Source organism: Camelus dromedarius, chromosome 12 (genome assembly GCF_036321535.1).
Source record: "Camelus dromedarius isolate mCamDro1 chromosome 12, mCamDro1.pat, whole genome shotgun sequence".
Classification (NCBI taxonomy): Eukaryota; Metazoa; Chordata; class Mammalia; order Artiodactyla; family Camelidae; genus Camelus; species Camelus dromedarius.
The window spans coordinates 46,587,056-46,608,955 of record NC_087447.1 but is presented as its reverse complement, the minus strand read 5'-3'; the positions used below and the strand labels follow the sequence as shown (position 1 = coordinate 46,608,955).

The following is a 21,900-nucleotide window of genomic DNA, read 5'->3' as shown; positions in this document are numbered from 1 at the left end:
CTCTTCTATATATATCTACATATATATGTATCCTATTGGTTTTGTTTCTCTGGGGAACCCTGACTAATACAACATTTTAAGAGGTCTTTATATATTTTGGATACTAGACATTTATCTTTTATAAAAACATAATTTTGGGATAAACCTTCCTTGACTTAAAAATCACTGACTAATCTTTCAATATACCTAGATCTTTCATGTCTTTCAGCCTTTTCTCGTGTTTTTCCTTTTGTCTGGAATATCCCTCCTTTCTTCTCTGGTGGCTGAAATTACAATTGTTCTTCTAGGGTCAGGTCAAATGTCATATCCTCTCTGAAGCTCTCTCAGTCCCTTTCTCCTTCTTCCACTACTTAGGTGCTCCTTTCCTTGAACATCTCTATAATGGTACACTTCTGGACCAAGAATCAGAAGACCTGGGTTCGTCTGCCTCTGTCTCTACCTTTGTGACTTAGCAAAATTACTTAAATTCCAAGGTTGGAGTTTCTTTGTGTGTAAAATGTGGGCAGGAATCCCTGACCTAGGATCATGGAGTGTGTTGTAAAGATTCAGTGAGTTGAAATTGCTTTCTTAAATGGTGATAGCATGATGCTTGTTTCTCCCTTTCTTAAGTTAAGAGGATGAGTGAGCAGTGTGGGAGCCAGCCAGATATTTTCAGCACCTTGAAGACCATACTGGCTTATACTAGAAATTGCTGTGCCACTTTGTCTGGAACACTGACTGATGCAGCCCCGATTTAGGGACTGAGAGTGAAACCCATGCTTTAAGTGGGGCTCCATGTAAATAGGCAGACAACCCAGATGCCCATCAACTGATGAATAAACAAAATGTGATATACTCATATATTTGAATATTATTCAGCCATAAGATGGAATGAAGTACTGACACATGCTACAACATGGATGAAACTTGAAAACATTATGCTATGTGAAAAGGCCAAGTATTATAGGATTCCATTTATATGAAGTGCCCAGAATAGGCAAAATCTACAGAGAAAGAAAGCAGGTTGCTGTGGTCTAGAGGGTGGGGAAAATGGGGAGTGACTGCTAATGGGTATGTGGTGTCTTTTTGGGGTGATGAGAATGTTCTGAAATTAGATTATTGAGATGGTTGCTCAGTTTTGTGAATATACTGAAAACCACTGAATTGTATACTTTAAATGGGTAAATTGTATGGTATGTGAATTATATCTTGATAAAAACAAAGATAATTTGGGTTTGCCAAAAACTGTTGGTTTTAACACAGTTGTAGAAAGTCATAATTTATTTTCTTTTCTGATTGGAAGTCTTCTTCCAGGACTTCAGCCCACTTAAGGACCCATTCCCAGTTTGAGAGGTGAGACTGATCATGATCTTAGGCATGAGCTCATTGGTGGGTAGGTGGAGGATGCAGCATTGTCCTGCTTTGGTTCAAGGGGACTTTTCCTGCCTTTGGCTGGGATTGGCATGGATGAGTCACTCCCCGTAGTGTGAGGGATGTGGGATGTGAAGAATGAGCTGTCATCTCTATTCTGATGACATCTTAAGTATCACACAGTTGTAGGCCAAATATAGGGGCTGAACTGTTTGGCCTGAATTCTTTATGGAGAATTCCCTGGGAAACCAGCTGAGGACATGGAGAAAGAGAGAGAATCTAAGCCTGTGGGAGCAACCAGGTGAAACCAGGTGAGAGATATTGGTGACAGATATTCTTTTCACCTTTTCATAGGTAAGCAATTGAAAGCTCAAAGGAAGTTGACTTTCTTTTTCTTGATTCTGTAAACTGTTATTGGTGGATTTCCCTGTGGCTGGTCCATGGGCCGTGTCCTCAGGGAGTTCTCAAACACACCCAGGAAGTGAAACAGACATCTAGGATGTCAAGAACCATCCAGGGAATGGTTCAGATAGGATGTGCACAGCCAAAGTAGGGAGAGATGACTGTGAGCTTGGTGATAAGAGAAGAAGCCTGGGAGACCCAGCCTGAGCCTAGGGCCAGAGGCAGCATATACTGGGTGGGGACTCCAGGGAGAGTAAGACAGGATATGTTCATGTCCTTACACTTCCTGCCCTGTTTCTGCACCTGCTCACTTTCACTCTATAACAAACAGATCTTTGTGCTCCTAATCTAAGCAGGACCCCCTGCTAGGCAACACGGGAAACACAGGCATTATGAGACCTGGGCCTGCCTCTAGAAGTGCTTAATGTGTTGATGGAGACAGTTGACTGTAATGGCAGGGTGGGTAATAGGCAGGGATGGATTTGGTGTATAAGACTGCATACTGACTGCTGATTCTGACTTGGGATTAGGTAAGGCCACCCTATGTAAATAGGCATTGAGACAGGGCCTTGATAGAGAAACCTCTTACTGTCATTGCCAAAAGAGGAAGCAGAGGTATGAAATGCTTCTTTTGTAAGGGTGCGGGCTGCTTTGGGGCCTTTCATTTTGCCCTCAGATTTGACGAAAGAATAGAGGGTCTGTGTCTGGGAATAGCTCTCTCTCTTCCTGCCACCCCGTCAATCAGTGCTGGGCTGACTGCAGGGGGCCCTTGTGTGTTCTGCACTTGTTCCATTGCTGTTTTGGAAAGATGAAGCCTGAGAGGTGCCAGAGCTATGCCAGTTGCTGTGGGGCCGGAAACAGGTGAGGCTTCTAGCCCGCTTGAGTTAGGAGTGAGGGGTTTGTCCTCTTCAGCCAGCTTAAGGCCTGCCTTTGCAATGAAACTGGATAAGTAGTCCACACAGCTTGTTTTTCATTAGGGGCTATTTTCAGCCCTGGAGCCCAGCAAGGTGGAATGACTGAGATGCTTTTGTGGGGTTCAAGCTTTTGCCAGGATATGGGCCCAGCCATTCCCCAGGAGATCAGCTTTTCTAAGCAAGCAGTGCTAAAAGAAAGGAGCCCTTTCCTTCCTTCTCAGTGGGGAATATAGGAAATGTGATGGTGGGTATTCAGTTTAATATTCCAACCCAGGTCCTAAATGGAGATGTGGTATAGTTTGGAACATTTCCATATTGTCTCTAAAGCGGTATTAAGGAACTCATCTGGATCCTTCTTGTGTTTTTTCTGGTCACCTTGATGGGCAGGCTTTACTATGGGAGGGACTCTATACATGTGTAGATCTGCAGCTGGCCAGGGACTTGGTCTCTTCTGTGTCTGCATATCTCTAGGGCTAGCAGAGCAGATGGCTTGGCCTTGCTGTACTGGCAAGCAGCCCATCAGTAGTCTGTGTCCAGTAGTCTTCTCAGGAGTTCCCAATTTAGTGAGTGCTTACTGGGTGCCAGGCAGCTTTGGTGGGCATCATGGTAGACGCTGAAGTTCCATCAGAGATGCCTAAGATAAGATCATCGTCCCACCACTGAGGCTTAACAAAGTACCCAACACATAAATAAGTACTTGTGATGAATGTTGGTATTTTTAATAGGAACTCAGAGGGAGTATGAGAAGGGAGCTAGCAGTCATTGATTATCTACTATGTGCCAGGTACTGTGTTAAGTGCTTTCACAGACATCTGATTTTTAATACAGTTTTCTAAGATGATTATTGGTATGAACAATTAAGAGATTAAATTACTTGGTCTAAGTAACTTTCTCTTAGCCTTACCTGGACTCTTTCTTGAGGGTCTGGCCTCTTGCCCTGGCAGATACCTGATAGGGTACATGTGCCTTCTTTTTAGTATTGTGGAGAGGAGTAGCGCTAGTTTGAGTCTTTTCAAAGTCAGCAGGAGGTCCAGCTATATGCCTAGGCTGGGTGTTGGTAATATAAATATAATAAAATGTCTATAGCCTTGAGGAACTACCATGTAATGGGGGAGATAGGTAAACAGGTATTACAGGGTAGTAGGTATTAAAGGAGCCATACAAGTGAAGAGGGACCATTTTACTTTGTGAAGGATGTGGTGAGCAGGGACTTTTACTCTGAGGCCTTCAGTCTCTCATTTCTTGTTCTTCCTTTCCATACCTGTAGCTCCTGATAGAAATCTCCCTTACCACCTGACCATGTGTTTTGATAGTTTTATGAGTCATACCTTGTCATTAAGATTGCTATGCTTAGGATTCACGAAGTCCTGGGTTCAATCTCCAGTACCTCCATTAAAAATAAAGAAAGAAAGAAAAAGAAAGAGGCTGGAGGAATAACTCTCCCAGACTTCAGACAATACTACAGAGCTACAGTAATCAAGACAGCATGGTATTGGTACAAAAACAGACATATGGACCAATGGAACAGAACAGAGAGCCCAGAAATGAACCCACAAACTTTTGGTCAACTAATCTTCGACAAAGGAGGCAAGAATATACAATGGAATAAAGACAGTCTCTTCAGCAAATGGTGTTGGGAAAACTGGACAGCAGCATATAAATCAGTGAAGCTAGAACACTCCCTTACACCATACACAAAAATAAACTCAAAATGGATCAAAGACTTAAACATAAGACAAGATACAATAAACCTCCTAGAAGAAAATATAGGCAAAACATTATCTGACATACATCTCAAAAATGTTCTCCTAGAACAGTCTACTCAAGCAATAGAAATAAAAGCAAGAATAAACAAATGGGACCTGATGAAACTTACAAGCTTCTGCACAGCAAAGGAAACCATAAAACAAAAAGACAACCTACGGAATGCGAGAAAATTTTTGCAAATGAAACCGACAAAGGCTTGATCTCCAGAATATACAAGCACCTCATACGACATAATAAGAAACAACCAAACAACCCAATCCAAAAATGGCCAAAAGACCTAAACAAGCAATTTTCCAAGGAAGAAATACAAATGATCAATAGGCATATGAAAAAATGCTCAATATCACTAATTATCAGAGAAATGCAAATCAAAACTACAATGAGAAAAAAAAAACTACGATGAGGTATCACCTCACATCAGTCAGAATGGCCATCATTCAAAAGTCCACAAATGACAAATGCTGGAGAGGCTGTGGAGAAAAGGGAACTCCCCTACACCGCTGGTGGGAATGCAGTTTGGTGTAGCGACTGTGGAAAACAGTATGGAGATTCCTCAAAAGACTAGAATAGACTTACCATATGACCCAGGAATCCCGCTCCTGGGCATATATCCAGAAGGAATGCTACTTCAAAAAGACACTTGCACCCCAGTGTTCACAGCAGCACTATTTACAATAGCCAAGACATGCAAAAAGCCTCAATGTCCATCAACAGATGACTGGATAAAGAAGAAGTGGTATATTTATACAATGGAATACTATTCAGCCATAAAAACTGACAACATAACGCCATTTGCAGCAACATGGATGTTCCTGGAGAATGTCATTCTAAGTGAAGTAAGCCAGAAAGAGAATGAAAAATACCATATGAGATCACTCATATGCGGAATCTAAAACAACCAAACAAACAAACAAAAAAACCCCCATGAATACAAAACAGAAACAGACTCATAGACATAGAATACAAACTTGTAGTTGCCAGGGGGTTGGGGGGTGGGAAGGGACAGACTGGGATTTCAAAATGTAGAATAGATAAACAAGATCGTACTGTGTAGCACAGGGAAATATATACAGGATCTTGTGGTGGCTCACAGTGAAAGAGAATGTGACAATGAAAATATGTATGTTCACGTATAACTGAAAAATTGTGCTCTACGCTGGAATTTGACACAACATTGTAAATGACTATAACTCAATAAAAAAAAGTTAAAAAAATGTAGAAAATTTCCCCCCCAAATAAAATAAAATAAAAATACATACCTTTATAGGGGACTTCATAAGTATGCACTTTAAAATAAATAAATAAAGTAAATAAGTAAGTAAGTAAATAAATAAACTTAATTACCTTGTCCCGCCGCCTCCCCCAAAGAATTAAAAAAAAGATTGTTACTCCTTGAGACTAGGTGCTTTTTTTTTTCCCTTGTCACCTCTTAAATATCTGACCTGGGCTAAATCATTTACCTTCTCTGGACCTCAGTTTCTTTATCTGTAAAATGAGACTAATAATTGATAGGTATATTACAGTCTGAAAGTGGGGGCCAATCCAGGTGGTGATCTGTGGCAGTCCACCTATTTCTCCCAATTTTATGATTTTTGTGATCTTACCCTTCCAGTCCTAATATAGGACTGGGCATCCAGGAAGCTTTGAGTTAAGTTTATCACAGAGATTGCTGAGTGTTTTATGGTACCTCAAAAGTCTAAAACTTTTCTCTGTCACCTCTGTTAGACCCAACAGCACTGACAGAAGCTTTTGGCTTCTCTTGTACAGTCTCTGTTGGACTGAGTCAAACTTTCTAGCCTGGCAGTTAAGATTTGACTTAGGTTTTAAGCTCAAGGAGATATTGTATTTAAATGTTTTTTTCTAGTGTGGTTTCCTTCATATCAGCTAGGTCAGTTAGCGGTACTGGTTTCCTAATTTTGCTTCTGGAACTCATGGCTTAGGCAGTGGCGATTGGGACGCCACCCTTACGATTTTCACCTCTCCAGGCTTTGGGCCAGAAGTGTAAAGCTCCATGAAACACTCTGTTTATGTACAATACCCATTTGAGCTCTAAACTTGTAAAATATTCAACTTTGGTAAGATGAAGGAGGTGTTGGAAGGGATCTCAAGGGACCTAGAGGGAAGTCACAGGAACTCTGAGCTATAGCTAAGTCCATCACTAATGAAATAGTTAATAACAATATAAATAATACTGTTAACTGTTATGATAAAACAAATGTATATTGAGTATGTATGTATTAGGTACAATTCTGTATTTTCCTTATTTAATGCTCACAACAGCCAATGAGATAGATATTGTTGTTCTCCTTTTGTAAATGAGGAATCTAAGGTTACATATCTAGTAATTGGTAGAAGTGGGACTTAACCTAATTAGAAATTTTATGTTCTAATTCCAAAGTCTGTGTTTTTAACTTAACATTGCAGTATGCTGCCTCCCCAGTGATCTGGATATATGCTTTTATTTCTGTAGGCCAGGCTGCCTCTTTGGGAGGAAGGAGATGTGGTTACACACTGTCTCTTCCTCAGCACCTGAGTCATTTATTTTTGGAATGCCTCCTGAGTGCCAGGCACTGCTTAGAAACAAGGGGTACTAATTTTATTAATTCATACTTTTATTCAATAAAAAAAGGTAGTTTAGCATAAAGTTAATGGCACTGAGTTAGATTCAGAATCCTGACTCTACTTCTTACTAGCTTTGTGACCTTGGACAAGTTATTTAACTTCTTTTAAATCGATTAATATGTTTAAAGCTCTTAGAACAGTGCCTGGCACAGAGTAAGTGGTCAATAAATGTTTGCTGTTATTAATATGATTTCCAAATTGAGGGCTAATAAATGTGTCAGGTTAGGGGAATACAGTGGTAAACAAGATAATCTCAATCCTGTCCTTACAGTTTACAATCTAGCAAGGAAGGTAGATTTTTAAACAAATGATTAGAAATATGATGAGTACTATGAAGAAGTGTAGAGTGTGGTGGGCTTCTGTATAGAGGGACCTAACACTGGCTAGGGGCTCAGGATTCCCTGGGGTCAAAAGTAGGGAACAACACAAACTCTGGGGCCTAACTGATGGGTTCAAATATTGGTTCTGCCCCTTATTGTCTGTGCTACTTTAGGCAAGTTACTTAATTAGCCTGTGCCTTTTATCTGAATAATGAGGATAATAATACTACCTATCTCACAAGGTAGTTATGATGATTAATGAGTAATATTTGCAAAGTGCTTAGGGCAGTGCCTGGCACATTAAGTACTCTCTCTATATGTTAAATAAATAGATGAAGTACATCCTTTTTAAAGCATAAATCTTGGTATTGCTTTTTAAAAAAACTCTTTATTAACTTGTTCTATCTGGTAGGTCAAAGTCCAAGTTCCTTATTATGGCATGTAATAGAGTGTTGATATTTTCCTGGGTTAGTCCTTGTTTACAATTGTTTTTCTGGCTCTCTTTCACTCTCAAAAGTGACCCTGTTTAGGCCATAAATTACATGTCCACCCTCATATGAGGCTTTCCATGATCTTACCCCTTTGTATTGCTCCAGTCTTATCTTTTGACATTGTTCTACTAGCACCTTACCTAAGTGTTTCTGTGAGTTACATGTCATTTCCCAAAGGCATGCCTTTTTTTTCACCTTTGCATTTCTGAGCCTTTGCATATGCTGTTCTCTCCCCCTTTACCTCCATTTTTCTTCCTCTGCCATTGCCGTCCTGATACATACATACTCATTCTTCAAGATATACTTCAGTTGTCTTCTCTATGAAGACTTGGCCTTGCATTCCTAACTGGGTTGTTCATTTTCTCTTTTGTGCCATTACTGTAGTTAGTATAGCTCTTCATTATGATTCTTATCAAGACTGTGCTGCAGTTATTTACTTATGTCCTCCGAGCAGATTTTGAGGTGCTAGAGGGCAGGGACCAAATACTCTTTATTTCATTTTAAAAAGTTGAGTTATGGCATACATATAATAAAATGAATGAAATGCTTGGTGAATTTTTACATATGTATATACCCATGTAACCACCTCCCAGACTGAGAAATAGATACTATGTCTGCACTTTCAGAGTCAAGCATAGAGGTTAGTAAACATTTTCTGTAAAGTGGCAGATAGTAAATATTTTAGGCTAGATGGACTATATGGTTTTTGTTGAAGTGGCAAGTAGTTGCAGAAAAGCAGCCCTGGGCAATATGTAAATGAACATGCATGGCTGTGTTCCAGTAAAATTTTATTTGCAAAAACAGGTGTTGGGCCGGATTTGGCCTGAGAGTCACAGTTTGCTGATCCCTTACCTAGCACAAGTACTCAAGGACAAAATAGAAATTCAGTAAATGTCTGTTGAATTGTAGACAAAGACTATGATCTCAGAAACCCTATTCTTGATTTTGTCATACTGGATCAGTTCGCATCTCCAGAGTAGGGCTGTACCTTTGAGAGGTATTTCTTGAAACAGGTTGCCTTTTCACAAGTTGTTCGTGTTCGTAAGGGAATAAAAGTGTCATCCCTTCTAGCACAATTTTAGTGGCCTGTGGTCTACGGAAATTTAGGGATCCATGAAAGCAGTAAAGAAATGTATTTGTGTGAGTCCCTCATAGTCCCTTGGGGACATGGGCTTTGTCTTGTTCATTTTGTCCTTAGTGCCTGCCTAGCTAAGGTCTTAGACAGGGATGCTTAGTAAATCTTTGTTTTTGATGAATAAATGAATTTAATTTGCTTTCAATATTTCAATAAGCCTAATGGAAATATTTCAAAGCCTAATATTTATCTACAATTAAAATGTCTTTGCTTTTGGTTTCAATTATGCCAGTGCTGTGTGGTAACATTAGTTTGCTCATGCTGATTAGTGCTTTGGCTAGAAGTTGATGGCATCATAGGACATAAACCTGTCCAGTGAGTGAATGACCTTGGACACAAGTACAGAGCCAAAATAAGCAGCTGGTAGCGGGGCCCAGTGCTTGAAGGTCTACATGTTTACTTTCACTTTCTTGCTCATTTAGCATCAAAGCCAGAATGAAAAAGTGTGTGATTTCATAATATTGCTATGAAGTTCTGATAATTGTATATGGTTGGTTAAAAATCTGGACCAGCATTTTGAAAAGAAAAAGTAGTGATAATAAACACAGCTGAGAATGTTGAATTATTTCTCAATAAATGCATTTTGTTTATAGACAAAATCATTCAAAACATGAGGGGCTGTGAAAGGAAAATAAAGTGTTGATAAAAAGGATAAGGCCTATTATTTCTGAGTCAGGAATAGGGAATTAAACTCTGTCATTAACACTAAACTTTTTCCTCCTAATTGTTGGCCTTCTCCACAAGTGCCTTTTTAAAAAATTAACAATATAACATTTATTCGTATGTAATCAAAATCCAAATATCTTATAATTCACAAGTATCTTTTACTTATTTTTTGTCATTTAGGACTTGTAATTCAGAGACCTAGATCCTAAGAGTCTAGGCTGAAGGTAAATTTTGGGTAATTTCTAGGGCACTTTCCTATTACCTGTCTCCCCTCCACGCCCCAAACACGCACCCACTAAAGCTGGCCAGGCACAGAGGGGTTGTCCACAGAGTGAATCTTAATTCCTGCTGCCTCTCATGTCTTAATAGAATTTTACATGTGTTTGCTGAGGATTGGAAGGGATTGGCATGAAGACTGGGCTGGGGTAGGGGTTGAGTAACTTTGCTGTCAAGAATAAAAGGTGTTTAGGCTGTTTCCATGTCTTGGCTTTTGTGAATAGTGCTGCTATGAACATTAGATGACTGGATAAAGAAGATGTGGTATATTTATACAATGGAATACTATTCAGCCATAAAAACCGACAACATAATGCCATTTGCAGCAACATGGATGCTCCTGGAGAATGTCATGCTAAGTGAAGTAAGCCAGGAAGAGAAAGAAAAATACCATATGAGATCGCTCATATTTGGAATTTAAAAAAAAACAAAAAACAAAAAACCAAAGCATAAATACAAAACAGAAATAGACTCATAGACATAGAATACAAACTTGTGGTTGCCAAAGGGGCAGGGGGTGGGAAGGGATAGACTGGAATTTCAAAATTGTAGAATAGATAAACAAGATTATACTGTATAGCACAGGGATCTTATATACAAGATCTTATGGTAGCTCACAGAGAAAAAAATGTGACAATGAATATATGTATGTTCATGTATAACTGAAAAATTGTGCTCTACACTGGAATTGATACAACATTGTAAAATGATTATAAACCAATTAAAAAAAAAGAATAAAAGGCAAATAGTCTCCTGAATGGTCCTAATAATGATGATCATATATACTTTTTAACTTAAAAAAATGTTTTTTATTATGGAAAAATTTTAACATATTTAAAACTAGAGAGGGCATGATAATGAACCCACATGTCTAATTACATACTCATGGCTAATCTTGTTTCATCTTTATCCTCCCATCCCCTTGGATTATTTTGAAACAAATTCCGGACATATCATTTCATTCACAAACATTTCAGTATATATTTCTAAAAGAATTGTATTTAAAAACACAGCCAAAATATCATTATCATGCTTAAAAAATAACAATCCATTAATATCATCAACCAGTTAGTGTTTTAATTTGCCATAATGACTCAGAAATTTTTTTAAGTTGTTTTGTTCATATCAATATCCGAAGAAAGTCTACATATTGGTTGATCTAAATCTTGTCTCTTCTAATCCATAGCTTCCCCTCCTCTTCCTTTTCTTTTCCTTGTAATTTTGTATTGAAGAAACTGAGTCATTTGTCCTAAAGGGTTTCCCAATTTCTGGATTTTGCTGATTATCTCTCTATGGTAGCTTTTAACATGTTTCTACATCCTCTGTAAATTGGTAGTTGAATCTTGAGGCTTGATCAGATTCAAGTTCAATTGTTTTCTTTCTCTTTCCTTTTTTCTTTCTTCCTTTCATTTTCTTGAAAATATGTTTAACCATATCTGATTTTCTCTCTTTTTGTAATTTTAGGATCGATGAATAGGTTCAAATGTTGTCAACTTGATCTACTCATTAAAATATTTTCCATCAGCTTTTTGCCTAATGATTTTAGAAGCCATTGATGTTTATTACCTAGATCCATTATTACATTAGAGACCTAATTAGATACTGAGACTCCTAATTAGATTTAATTTGAACTATACTTGAAAAAGAGGGTTACACTGTTTAAAAATAAAGTTTGAAAACTATTGGATTGTAGCTGTCCTCTGAGAGGACAACAGGAACCAGGAACTGTAAAGAGGGGACAGTGACCGTAACTAACTTGTAAGACGTTTTAGACCATCTTTACTTCCTCATGTGTGTTGTTTCTTTCCCAACCCAACAGTTAAACCTTTACAACAAAAAGGGCCCATACGTTTTAACTAATGGAGGGTGAAATGGATGGACTGACAGTGCTGTGCTTGGGGGAGGGAGTCCTAAGGGAGCAGAGTGGGATTTCTGCTTTAAGGATCAGAGGAAGTGGTTAACTCCCTGGGGCCTAGGCAGCCTGAAGAGCCTGAAAAAAGACCTTGGGAGCATCTAAGACTAACTTACTCTTACCTGAGAATGGGAAGACCAGGTTCTTATCCTTACCCCTTATTCCACAGCATAAGGGGACTCTCTAGTTTGTCCAAAGGGCCTGGCTGGTCGGGCTTCAGTTGTCACATCTGACATGTTCCAGGCCCAGGGCCCTGGTAGCTGTATTTAGGGTTAACTCTTAGGAATCCTAAACTGATAACCTCAGGACAGCCTGAGGGCTCCTTGTTTTGGCTCGGTTCTAAGGAAGGCCAAGGGCAGGAGCCTCTTAGCAATAGCTTAGCCGGCAATACCTTGTCACTCGCCAAAAGAAGAGCTTCTGTGGAGCACTTGGTGTTCTCTAGCCTTTGCAGAGGTCACAGGCAGACAGGGCAGGGAGTGAGGCCTCAATTAGCTAGGGACTGCTGGAGCAAAGCCACTTGGCAGTGTCTTACGTCAGTTCCTCAGTAGGACTGGCTCCTTCCCCTAGTGACAGTGCAAATATGCCCTCCTTTTATAGTTTTTAGGTCTACGAGAGATCACTCTTATGTGCGCTGCAAGACACTTGCATGCAGTGTGGTTCAAGGCTGATTAAAAGCTGGATAGGTGGAATGACAAAGATTCCTTCCATCTGTGCAGTGCTTTTTAACCACTGAAGCACATTTTATTTCATTTGTTCCGAACCAACAGTTCTGTGCATTGTGGATGAGGAAATTGAAGCCCAGAAAGGAGAAGTAACTAAGATTATAGCTGATTAGATTCTGGATTCTCAGACTAGTGCTCTTTCTACCAATATATGTAGGACAAGGGGAAAGGAGGAGGATGGTAAGTGAAACGGAATGACTTTTATGTGCGAGTCATTGTATAAGGTGCTTAGCTTAGTTTTCTCAGAAAGTTACATGGTAAAAAAATTTTATCACTCTGAGTCCCAGAGCGGTTAAGTGACAGCCAGGATCATATAGCTAAGAAGGATTCAGATCTAAGTCTGTCTGACCTTGAAGTCTGTGTCTCTCTATCATTATACTATATTCTTTTATAGTGGTTTATTCTAAACAATCGTTATTGAGCTGCAGCTGCAATGCTACGTAGAAGGGATATAAGGAAGCGTAAGATTTAGTATCTCTGCCTTCATGGAACTCATAATTTGGTGATGCTCACTGCTATGACAGAGGGAATGGGGACAAAAGGGTAGACAGAGGCATGGGGCAATGGGAGCTAAGGGCCCCCTAATTTTTTATGGTAAGGAAAGTCGTCATGGGAAGCTTCACAGAGAAGTTGGTACTTTAACTAGTCTAGCAAATAAAGGACATGAGCCCTGGGGTCAGTCTGCCTGGGTCCCATCACTTGCTGGTAATACTGTGGGCAAGTTACTTAACCTCTCTGAGCCTATTTCCTTATCTCTAACATAGAAATAATTATATTATCCACCTCACAGGGCTGTTGTGAAGATTAAGATGAGATAATCCAAGTTGAACATTTAGCAGATTGCCTGACACTTAATAAACTCTCGTTAATTGTTGACTGTTACAATTATCATTGTCTAACCTGTGTTTCTTCCATATTCAGCTCAAATGGGGACAATGAAGCCAGGCTCTCTTAGGACCTGTTATCATCAATGAAGTAGGGGGGTTAAGTTAAGTGATTTCATAGTATTCCTTTCAGCCCTAAGATTCTGTCAAAATAAAAACTGCCAAGTTATTTCCAGGAGGGCAACTGTCAAGTAACTTTGTGTCTGGCAGCAACCCAACGTATCTTGTGCTCCCTAAAGCATCTCTGGTCGGTTCCTGGAAATGCTGTATCTGATAAAGACCCCTCTTTTCTCTGCTACCTCTTCACTGGATAGACTGGAAACTGGCCTCCTGTAGAAACTGGTCTATTCCCCCAGAGCTGGTGTCCTTCATCACTAAGACTAGCTGAGGTAGCTTCTCTGGGAAGCCTTCCCTAACAAATTCCCCTACCATAATGATTAGGGGGCCCTCCATCCCTCTCTCCATCTCTATTCTTTTGTCCCTATTCCCTCTGTCATACGATGAGTATCAACAAATTTTGAGTTCCACGAAGGCAGAGATTACTAGATTTTATACTTCCTTGTAGCTATTGTACCTAGCATTTCATCTGCAGCTCAGTAAAGATTTTTTAGAATAAACAACTATCAAGGAATATAGTATAATGATGGAACAACCCAGGCTTTAATGTCAAACAGAATTAGATCTGAATCCAGGGTAGCCTTCCCACAAATTTATTGTGATGGGGAAAGTAATGTAATCTTAGTAGTCCAAGTAGTCCTGAATATGTCTATGTATAATTTACCAAGTTCTTTCCATGGGCCAGGCACTGCTGTTAGCATTTTTAATGCTAAGCTTGTTTAATTATTTTTAAAATTTAATTCTTATTATTAGTGTATTTAATCTTTATACCATCTCTAAGACGGTACTATTATTTTCCTATTTGAAAGATGAGAAAACTGAGGCCCGGAGAACTTAAATAACTTGCTCAAACTCACATAGTTAATAAATGATGAAGTCAGGATCATGCCTAGGTGGTATTTTCCAGAGTTCTTGCTCTTAATCACCATGTTATACAGTTTTAAGCCATCATACATGTTATATAGTGAGAAGCTACTACAGATTTCTGGCTAGTGAAGCAACTTGTTGCAAGTAGTGTGGTGCAGGGGAGTTTCCCAAGGGGTTGGAATTAAAGGCAAGAATACTCACCACAGTTTGTTGTAGTAATCATCTCAGTTACTTTTGAAAGTGTAGAAAGATCTTGAAGTTATTTCACAAATTACTTCCTTAGATGGACCTTGTAGTTGCCAGTCCTACCTATAATCTCAGTCCATTTTAAAAATCATCTTCCAAAGAATTTTATTCTACAGGAAGCTCTCCTATTCCTGTTGAACATGCTATTCCAGGCAGAGGCACCCTAGGAATCAGGTCACGAATAACTCCTCTGGGGTCATAATCCAAGCAGCATCTGGAAGCATTTGCAAGAGAGGAAGTTGAACCTATAAAGACTTCCTGTTGCCATTAGAGTTTGCCCTCCTGTTATGGGGGTAGAGTATTCCCTGTCATAATTGATAATGGATCTGGTTGCTCATTGTGAGAGATTGGGCAAGTGGTCTGGGATGTGAGGCAGTCTTTGAGCAATCCACAGATTACTGAGAAGATAAGCATATGAGTAAGTATATTCAATATAGTGTCACAAGTGCTACAATAGAGGAACATACTAAATATACTGGGAGAGACAGGAAGGAGAGTCTAAATGCTTAGCAAGAGAGAGTCAAGGAAGGCATCAGAGATGTTTAAGCTGGAAATTTAAGGATGACCAGAAGTGTGCCAGGCAGAGAGGGCTGAAATGCGTTCTAGGCATTGTCAGTGTGGAAGTGCATGGCATTTTCAGGGAATTTTGAGCTGTTCATTGTGCTGGACTGTTGGGCTGCCTGGGAGGGATTCTGAATGCTAAAGACCTTAAACCCTGTTGGAGTTGAACTTTACTATAGATAATTTAATTTGGAGAATGGCATGGTCAGAATGATGTTTTAGAAAGATCTCTTTGCTACCTGTGCTTAGAAGAATTAGAATGAATCTATTAAACCAGAGGCAGGGAAGCCAGCCAGAAGACTGTTGCAGTAGCAAATGATGAGGCTGGAATCATGGCAGTGATTATGGGTGTTGATTTAAATTGTGTGACTGAAGTAAGAGGGAAGAAATGTTAGGTGTCTGGGTATTACTATAATGCTTTAACACATGGAATCCAGGCTGGAGATCTGGTTTCGGGAAGTTGATGTTGGTTTTGTGATGCCTGTGGGTGACATTCAGGAGAAAATATCTGATACTTGGGGGAGAAGGTATGAGTTTTAGAGCTCCTGAGAGAGGTAGGGTTATAGATATAGGAATGACTACTTCTCAGTGAGAGTGGAAACCATGGAAATAGATGAAATCACCTGAGTAAAATCCATAAAATGGGGAAAGGAAGGAGGTTGAGCATAGAGCTCAGAAGAACTCTGATATGTGTAGACAGAAAAGTTAGGGTAGGCATCTGAGGAGGAGCAATCAGAGTGGTGGGAGAAAGTGCTGTCTGGGAAGCCAGGAATGAGAAGAGTTTCTAAAAGGACATGAATGTTTACTGGAGCTGAGAACAAGTAGGGTGAGCCCTGCAATGAGGCTACTGAGTCACTGGTGACATGGTGAAGGCAGTTTCAGTGGAGGGGTAGGGACGGAAGCTAGACTGCTGTGCCTTAGGGAGCGAGTGTGAGGTGAGGACCTAGAGGCAGCTAGTACAGACTTCTCTTTTCAGAGATACAGTGATAAGAGAAGGAAAGAAAGAGGGTACTATTTTGAAGAGGAACCAAGGGAGGCAAGTTCAAAGATTTTGTTTTTTTCAAAGTTGGGGGAGTGGAATTGGGTCCTCAGCTGGTGTAGGCTGAAGGACGAGACATACAGAAAGGTGGCCGGTATGGTGCCATGGCTCTCTGAATATTCCATATTATTGTGGGAGCCTGAAACTGCGGTGCTGTGCCTAAGCCTGCAGCCACTGGGAAGAGTGTGGGGTAGACACGAGAGACTTTGACATTCACTAATTAATCATAGCACCATATATTGAGTAACCTCTGTACACCACGCATTTTTCTAGATAGATCTAAACATTAGACACAATTCTAATGTTGGGCATGACTCTCAGAAGTAAGTATTGTCACTGTTTTCCAGATGTGGAAAAGGCTAGTTAAGACGTATACAGCTAGTTTGTGGTGGAGCCAAAGTTTCAGTCAAGGTCCATGAAACTGCAAGGTGTGTTCTTTCTACTCCACAGTGCTGTCTTTTCTTTTAGAAATTCAATGTTGAGACTCAAAAGAGGGTCCTGGAAGTGTAGGGCTGGATGGGCCAGAGGGACAAAGGTAGAGTTCTGAAACTGGTCCAGGCCTTGAGGCAACATGACCTAATCTCTGGCATGTAGGAGAAGGCTCCTGGTCTGGCCTCGCCCTGCCTTCTCTCTGCTTAGCCAGTGACTTGGATGATTGGAGGCTTTCACTTTATTTTTTTCCATCTTTCTGTAACTTCTTACCAGGACCTCTGAGGTCCCAGTTTCTGCCTCTTATTGACGATTTACAGAGAAAAAAGGATCCATCTCTAAGTCCAAAGGGCTTATCCTTTCTGACAAGCTACCTGTGAGGAATTGCTAAGCTGTGGGATGGCACTCTTTTTGGCACAAGGCATGTGGTAGGCTTCTTCCTGATAAGTATTTTTATTTGAAATGGATAATTTTGGATCGGTGGAAGGAACAAAACACTGCAAATCAGAAGACATGATTTCCAGTCTAAGTGATCATGCAGGTTACCTTGCATATTTACTTGACATAAGGTAGGGACTGTGTTTTACCCATCCCTGCATCCCATATATCTGGCACACGACCTGACTGAAGAGGTGTCCTGAGCACATTTATTATGATGTTAAGTTAATCTGCTCATCTGTTAAATGAGGGAATTGGACCTTTTGATTTCTAGATGTTATTCCAATTCTAAAAGTGCATTGTTCTTTAATTATAAAATAATAAGTTCTGTCATTTATTTAGCACCTACTATTTGCCCAGGCACTTGTGTGAGGCTCGTCACGTATTTATTTTATTTAGATGATTTTTTAAAATTTAAAAATTTCATCTGGTCCTTTAGAAATATTATGTCCCTTGGGCAATAAGCTCCATGAGGACAGTATCTGTGCTTGTTTACTGCTATGACTCTAGTGCAAAACACAGTCCTGGGCATGAAAAGAATGCTCAAGAAGTACTTCTTGCACAAATGAATGAGTGGATGTCTTATCATTACAACAATCCTGTAACACAGGTGCTATTAGCCCCATCTTACAGATAAGAAAATTGAGATTCAAAGGTCATAGAACTAGTAAGTGGCTAAGATGGAGTATTCAAATTTAATTCTGTCTAACTCTAAAATTGGTGCCTTTACCACTTAGCACCACAATGCTTCCACTTATCTAGTGTTTTAATTGAAAGTTTGAAAGGAGGGAAGGGAGTTGAGAGATTGGGGATGGGATTAGAGGTTAGGCACTTAAGTATTCATGGTTAAGAGTTGGCAAGTATTTCTAGCACCTTAAGAAAACAAAGAGGTTATAATAGCAATTACTATTCAATGGGTACTTCATTTATTGAGTAATAAATGGCATTAAAAAGCCACTTTAATAGTTTTAATTATCATCTGTGCATTGACAACTCTCAGATTTGTATATGTAACTCAGAAGTCTCGTCTGAACTTTAGACTTGTATATCCAATTCCTTAATTAACATTTTGATGTTTAATTGGCATTTTAATGTTAGAAGCTCACACTTATTCAGACTGTCAGCAGATCCTACTGGTTGTACCTTTGAAACCATCCAAAATTTAGATATTTTTCAGTTTTTGCTTCTACCACCTTCATCCAAGCTACCATTATTTCTTGCCTGGAGAGGTAATAGACTCTTGATTGGTTTCCCTGCCTTTACCCTTGTCTGTCTACAGTTTGTTCTAAACAGAGCAGCCAGAGCAATCTTTTCAAAACGTTAAGTCCAGCCATATAGCTCAAAATCATTTAATGGCTTTCCATATCCCTCAGAGAACAAGCCAAAGTCCTTAGAGTGACATGTAACATGGCTCCCCATTACCTGGCTTGTCCTCATCTCTTCTCCACCTGCTCACCCTGCCCCATTGACTTCCTCACTGTTCTTTGGACAAGGTAGATATGCTCTTACCTCCTTTGCATTTGTTCTTCTCTCTTTCTCCTCTGCATGGCTTATTATCTCATTTCCTTCAATTTTGGTCAAATTTCATCTTTTCAGTGAGGCTTTCTTTAATCATTCTATTTAAAAATAGCAAACCTTTCTCCATAGCACACCTTAACCTCCATTCTCTACTTAGTTTTTCTCTGTAGCATTTATCACCCTCTGACATGTTTATTTGTCAGGCCTCCACCTTGCCCCCTACTCCCTGTGTTAGTTCCATGAGAGCAGTGAGTTTTATTCATTGCTGAATCCTCAGTGCCTAGAACACTGACTGGCACATAGCATATGCTTAGTAAGTATTAGCTGAGGGAAATATTTTGGGCCAGGTACAATGCTAGGTGCTTTATATGTATTTGTTTACTTTTCTTCACAACAACCCTGCAAGATATTCCCATTTTACAAATGAGGAAAGTTATATGTCCAGGATTACTTGGCTAGAAAATTGTAAAGCCTGTCTATTTCACTTTGCCAAACTCAAATAAAATATTATAAAAGAATGGAATCTAAATATTACTGCTTTGCTTCTGAATGGATTGTTTAAACCACAGTCCTAGGAACCAGCAGAAAGGCAAAGTCTGAATGTCCGATATGGGCATATTGGGCATTGTTCACTCACCCACGTGGGGACACCCTGATATTCGTGATGCAGCTGCACCTAAAAGCCTAAAACACTTGGAAAAAGGTATTTGCGTGAGCTCTTCGTGTGCACCATTTGACACACCTTTGGATTGTATATACAGAAAGTCAGGAGAGTTTTACGATTTAGAAATTTTTTTCCTCTGCTCCCCAGGAAAGTACTTCTTTCCCTAATTTGGAATAACATTAAGGTTACTTTGAGCCAGTTGCTTCATTTCACTTTTCTGTCCTGAGGTTTAATGTCAGCCAAAGTTGGAGTGTAAACGATCTCCAGAGTTTACTGTAGTGTGACTTTCTTTATGGTGTGGAGATTGGGAAGGCCTAGATCAGAGCTATTCCAAAAGGAAGATGAGGCTGGAGTCAGAGATATCTCCAGGGTAAAATGAGGCAGGTTCAAATGTCATCCTAATAGAGGTACGTCATTCTTTCAGAAGAGAAAGTTGGGGAGAATAACGTCAGGATCTGACCCCTCAGCTGGCTGGGATATAGTATGTCTCTCTCCTGAGTCCTGGGTACCAGTACCAGTACCTTTTTTCTCAGTTTTTTTTTTTATTGTAAAATACACATAACATGAAATTTACCATATTAATCATTCTTTAAGTGTACAGTTCAGTGGTATTAAATACATTCATAATGTTGTGCAACCATCACTACTATTCATCTCCAAAATTCTTTTCATCTTGCAAAACTGAAACTCTATACCACTTAAACAAAACTCCCCAAACCCCCTGCCCCCATTCCCTGGCAACCACCATTCTAATTTCTGTCTCTATGATTTTGACTATGTACTCTAAATAACTGGTATGTACACATACCAATGACTTTGGGGTGAGATAGCTGGTGAGGCCCTGGGCGTATAAGAGGCCCAGACAGGGGGGAGCAGAAGCAGCTGTATTCAGGGTAAAGCTCATCTCAATAACATGACAGAAGTAGAAGAGGAGGAGGTGGAAAAAAGTCATCCTGTGGTATGATATGGTCCATGATGTATCCAGAGACCATTGAATAGTGAAATGTGGATCAGAGTGGTCCCCAGGGTAAAATGAGACTGGTATCAGAACTGTTCCCAGGGAATAATGGAAATAGAATGAGAACTTTCTCCAAGGTAAGCTAAGCCTAGAGGAAAAAAATAAGGGGGTGACAACACCATTCCCAGGGTGAGAGAAAGAAAAGAGCATGTTGGAGCAGTCTTAATTAGCAAGGGAAACATAATGAGAGGAAAGAATTTGAGGGCAACATGTTTAGCAGATGGGGCTGGGGAACAAGCTGATGCCAGAATGCAGAGAGCCTTGTATGTCATGTTAAGGATTTGAAACTTTATTCTTTGGGAAATCAATGCAGAGCCACTGAAAAGTTTTAAATAAGAGATAGACATGGTCAAATTTACTTCTGGTCACTCTGCCCTGTGTTCCCAGGAGAACTGAGGTCAGAAAAGGCTAGAAGGGAGCATGACAGCCACGGGACTCTAGGCAGATGTTTGCTAAAAGCCACAAGTATCTGGTATGCCAGTCTGAGCAGAGATGCCTGAGGAGTGGGTGGAGCCTGACTTCAGTGAAATCAGAGAGGCTTTCCTGGACCTTATAAAAAACTGAGAACCTTGGTGGTTGCACAGCCTTGGGAATATACTAAATGCTACTGAACTATTCATTTAAAAATGTTTAATATTTCACCTCAATTAAAAAAAAAAAAGCTTAAAAACAAAAGCAAACACAACTAAGAACCTCATCCTGCCTCAGTCTTTGTGGGACTTGGCCTGGGGTTCTGTTACTGCCTTTCTTCTGCAAGGGCTTGGCTTATTGTTGTTGGTACTGGAGAGTCAAGGATGGAACTAGACATAGCAGCAGGGATGTGAGCCCAAGGCATGCCCTCTTTTTGGCCGTTCTTCTGTTGGCTGCCATAGTCATCTTTCTAGCAAGTCAACCTAACCACAGCTCTTCCCTGCTCAGAAGTCTCTGTTGCTTTCCCATTCCCTACGTATTATAAAACCCAAACTTTTGATTGAATCCGGTGTTCATTGCATTCCATAATCTGGCTCCTGCATATTGTCTCTTCAGCAAACATCTATGTTTTTGCTCATACTTTACATTCTGTTTGAATATTTTCCTACCTTTTCTATCTGTAAACTCCTCATCCTTCTGTACTCAGCTCCAGTTGTTACCACTTTTTTGAAGCCTTCTTGGTTCTCCCTTCCAATAGGCAGGCAGTCCATTCCAATGTTATTCTTCCATTATATTTGATATGTCTCTCTGTTAGTTATCTCACTGCATTGTGTTGTTTTGTGTGTGATTGCCACACAGTTGGGAGTTTTTTAAAGACAGGGGCCCTACTTTGTTTTTTTCTGTACCCTGTCTCAATATTGCATAGAGATAGCTCTTACTGGTTTTGTTTGTTTGTTTTGTTTTTAAAGAAACATTTATTTCTACACCATAAATTCATAAATTCCCAATCACATAATAGGCCCTGTTGGTATTGGTTACTGCAGTGAGGCTAACAGGAGGCATCAATCCTTAACTGTCTCACATTTGTTTTCTTTTCTTTCCACCCTAGCCAGGAGGTTCCACTGAGCAATA

The 21,900-nt window shown here is 39.8% G+C and overlaps 1 protein-coding gene across 4 annotated transcripts in view; it reads left to right on the top strand.

Annotated features, from left to right (window-relative positions):
• The window catches only part of STIM1 (stromal interaction molecule 1), a 169,725-nt gene that overhangs the window by 22,498 nt on the left and 125,327 nt on the right, over nucleotides 1–21,900 (top strand). The window contains exon 1 of one of the 4 annotated variants that reach the window (XM_064492641.1): nucleotides 2,477–2,613. The exons of the other annotated variants lie outside the window; for them this stretch is intronic. Within the exon in view, the coding sequence (XP_064348711.1) occupies nucleotides 2,586–2,613 (28 nt within the window). The 5' untranslated portion in view covers nucleotides 2,477–2,585. Of the gene's footprint in view, nucleotides 1–2,476; nucleotides 2,614–21,900 lie in introns of those variants that run through there. 4 annotated transcript variants of the gene reach the window in all.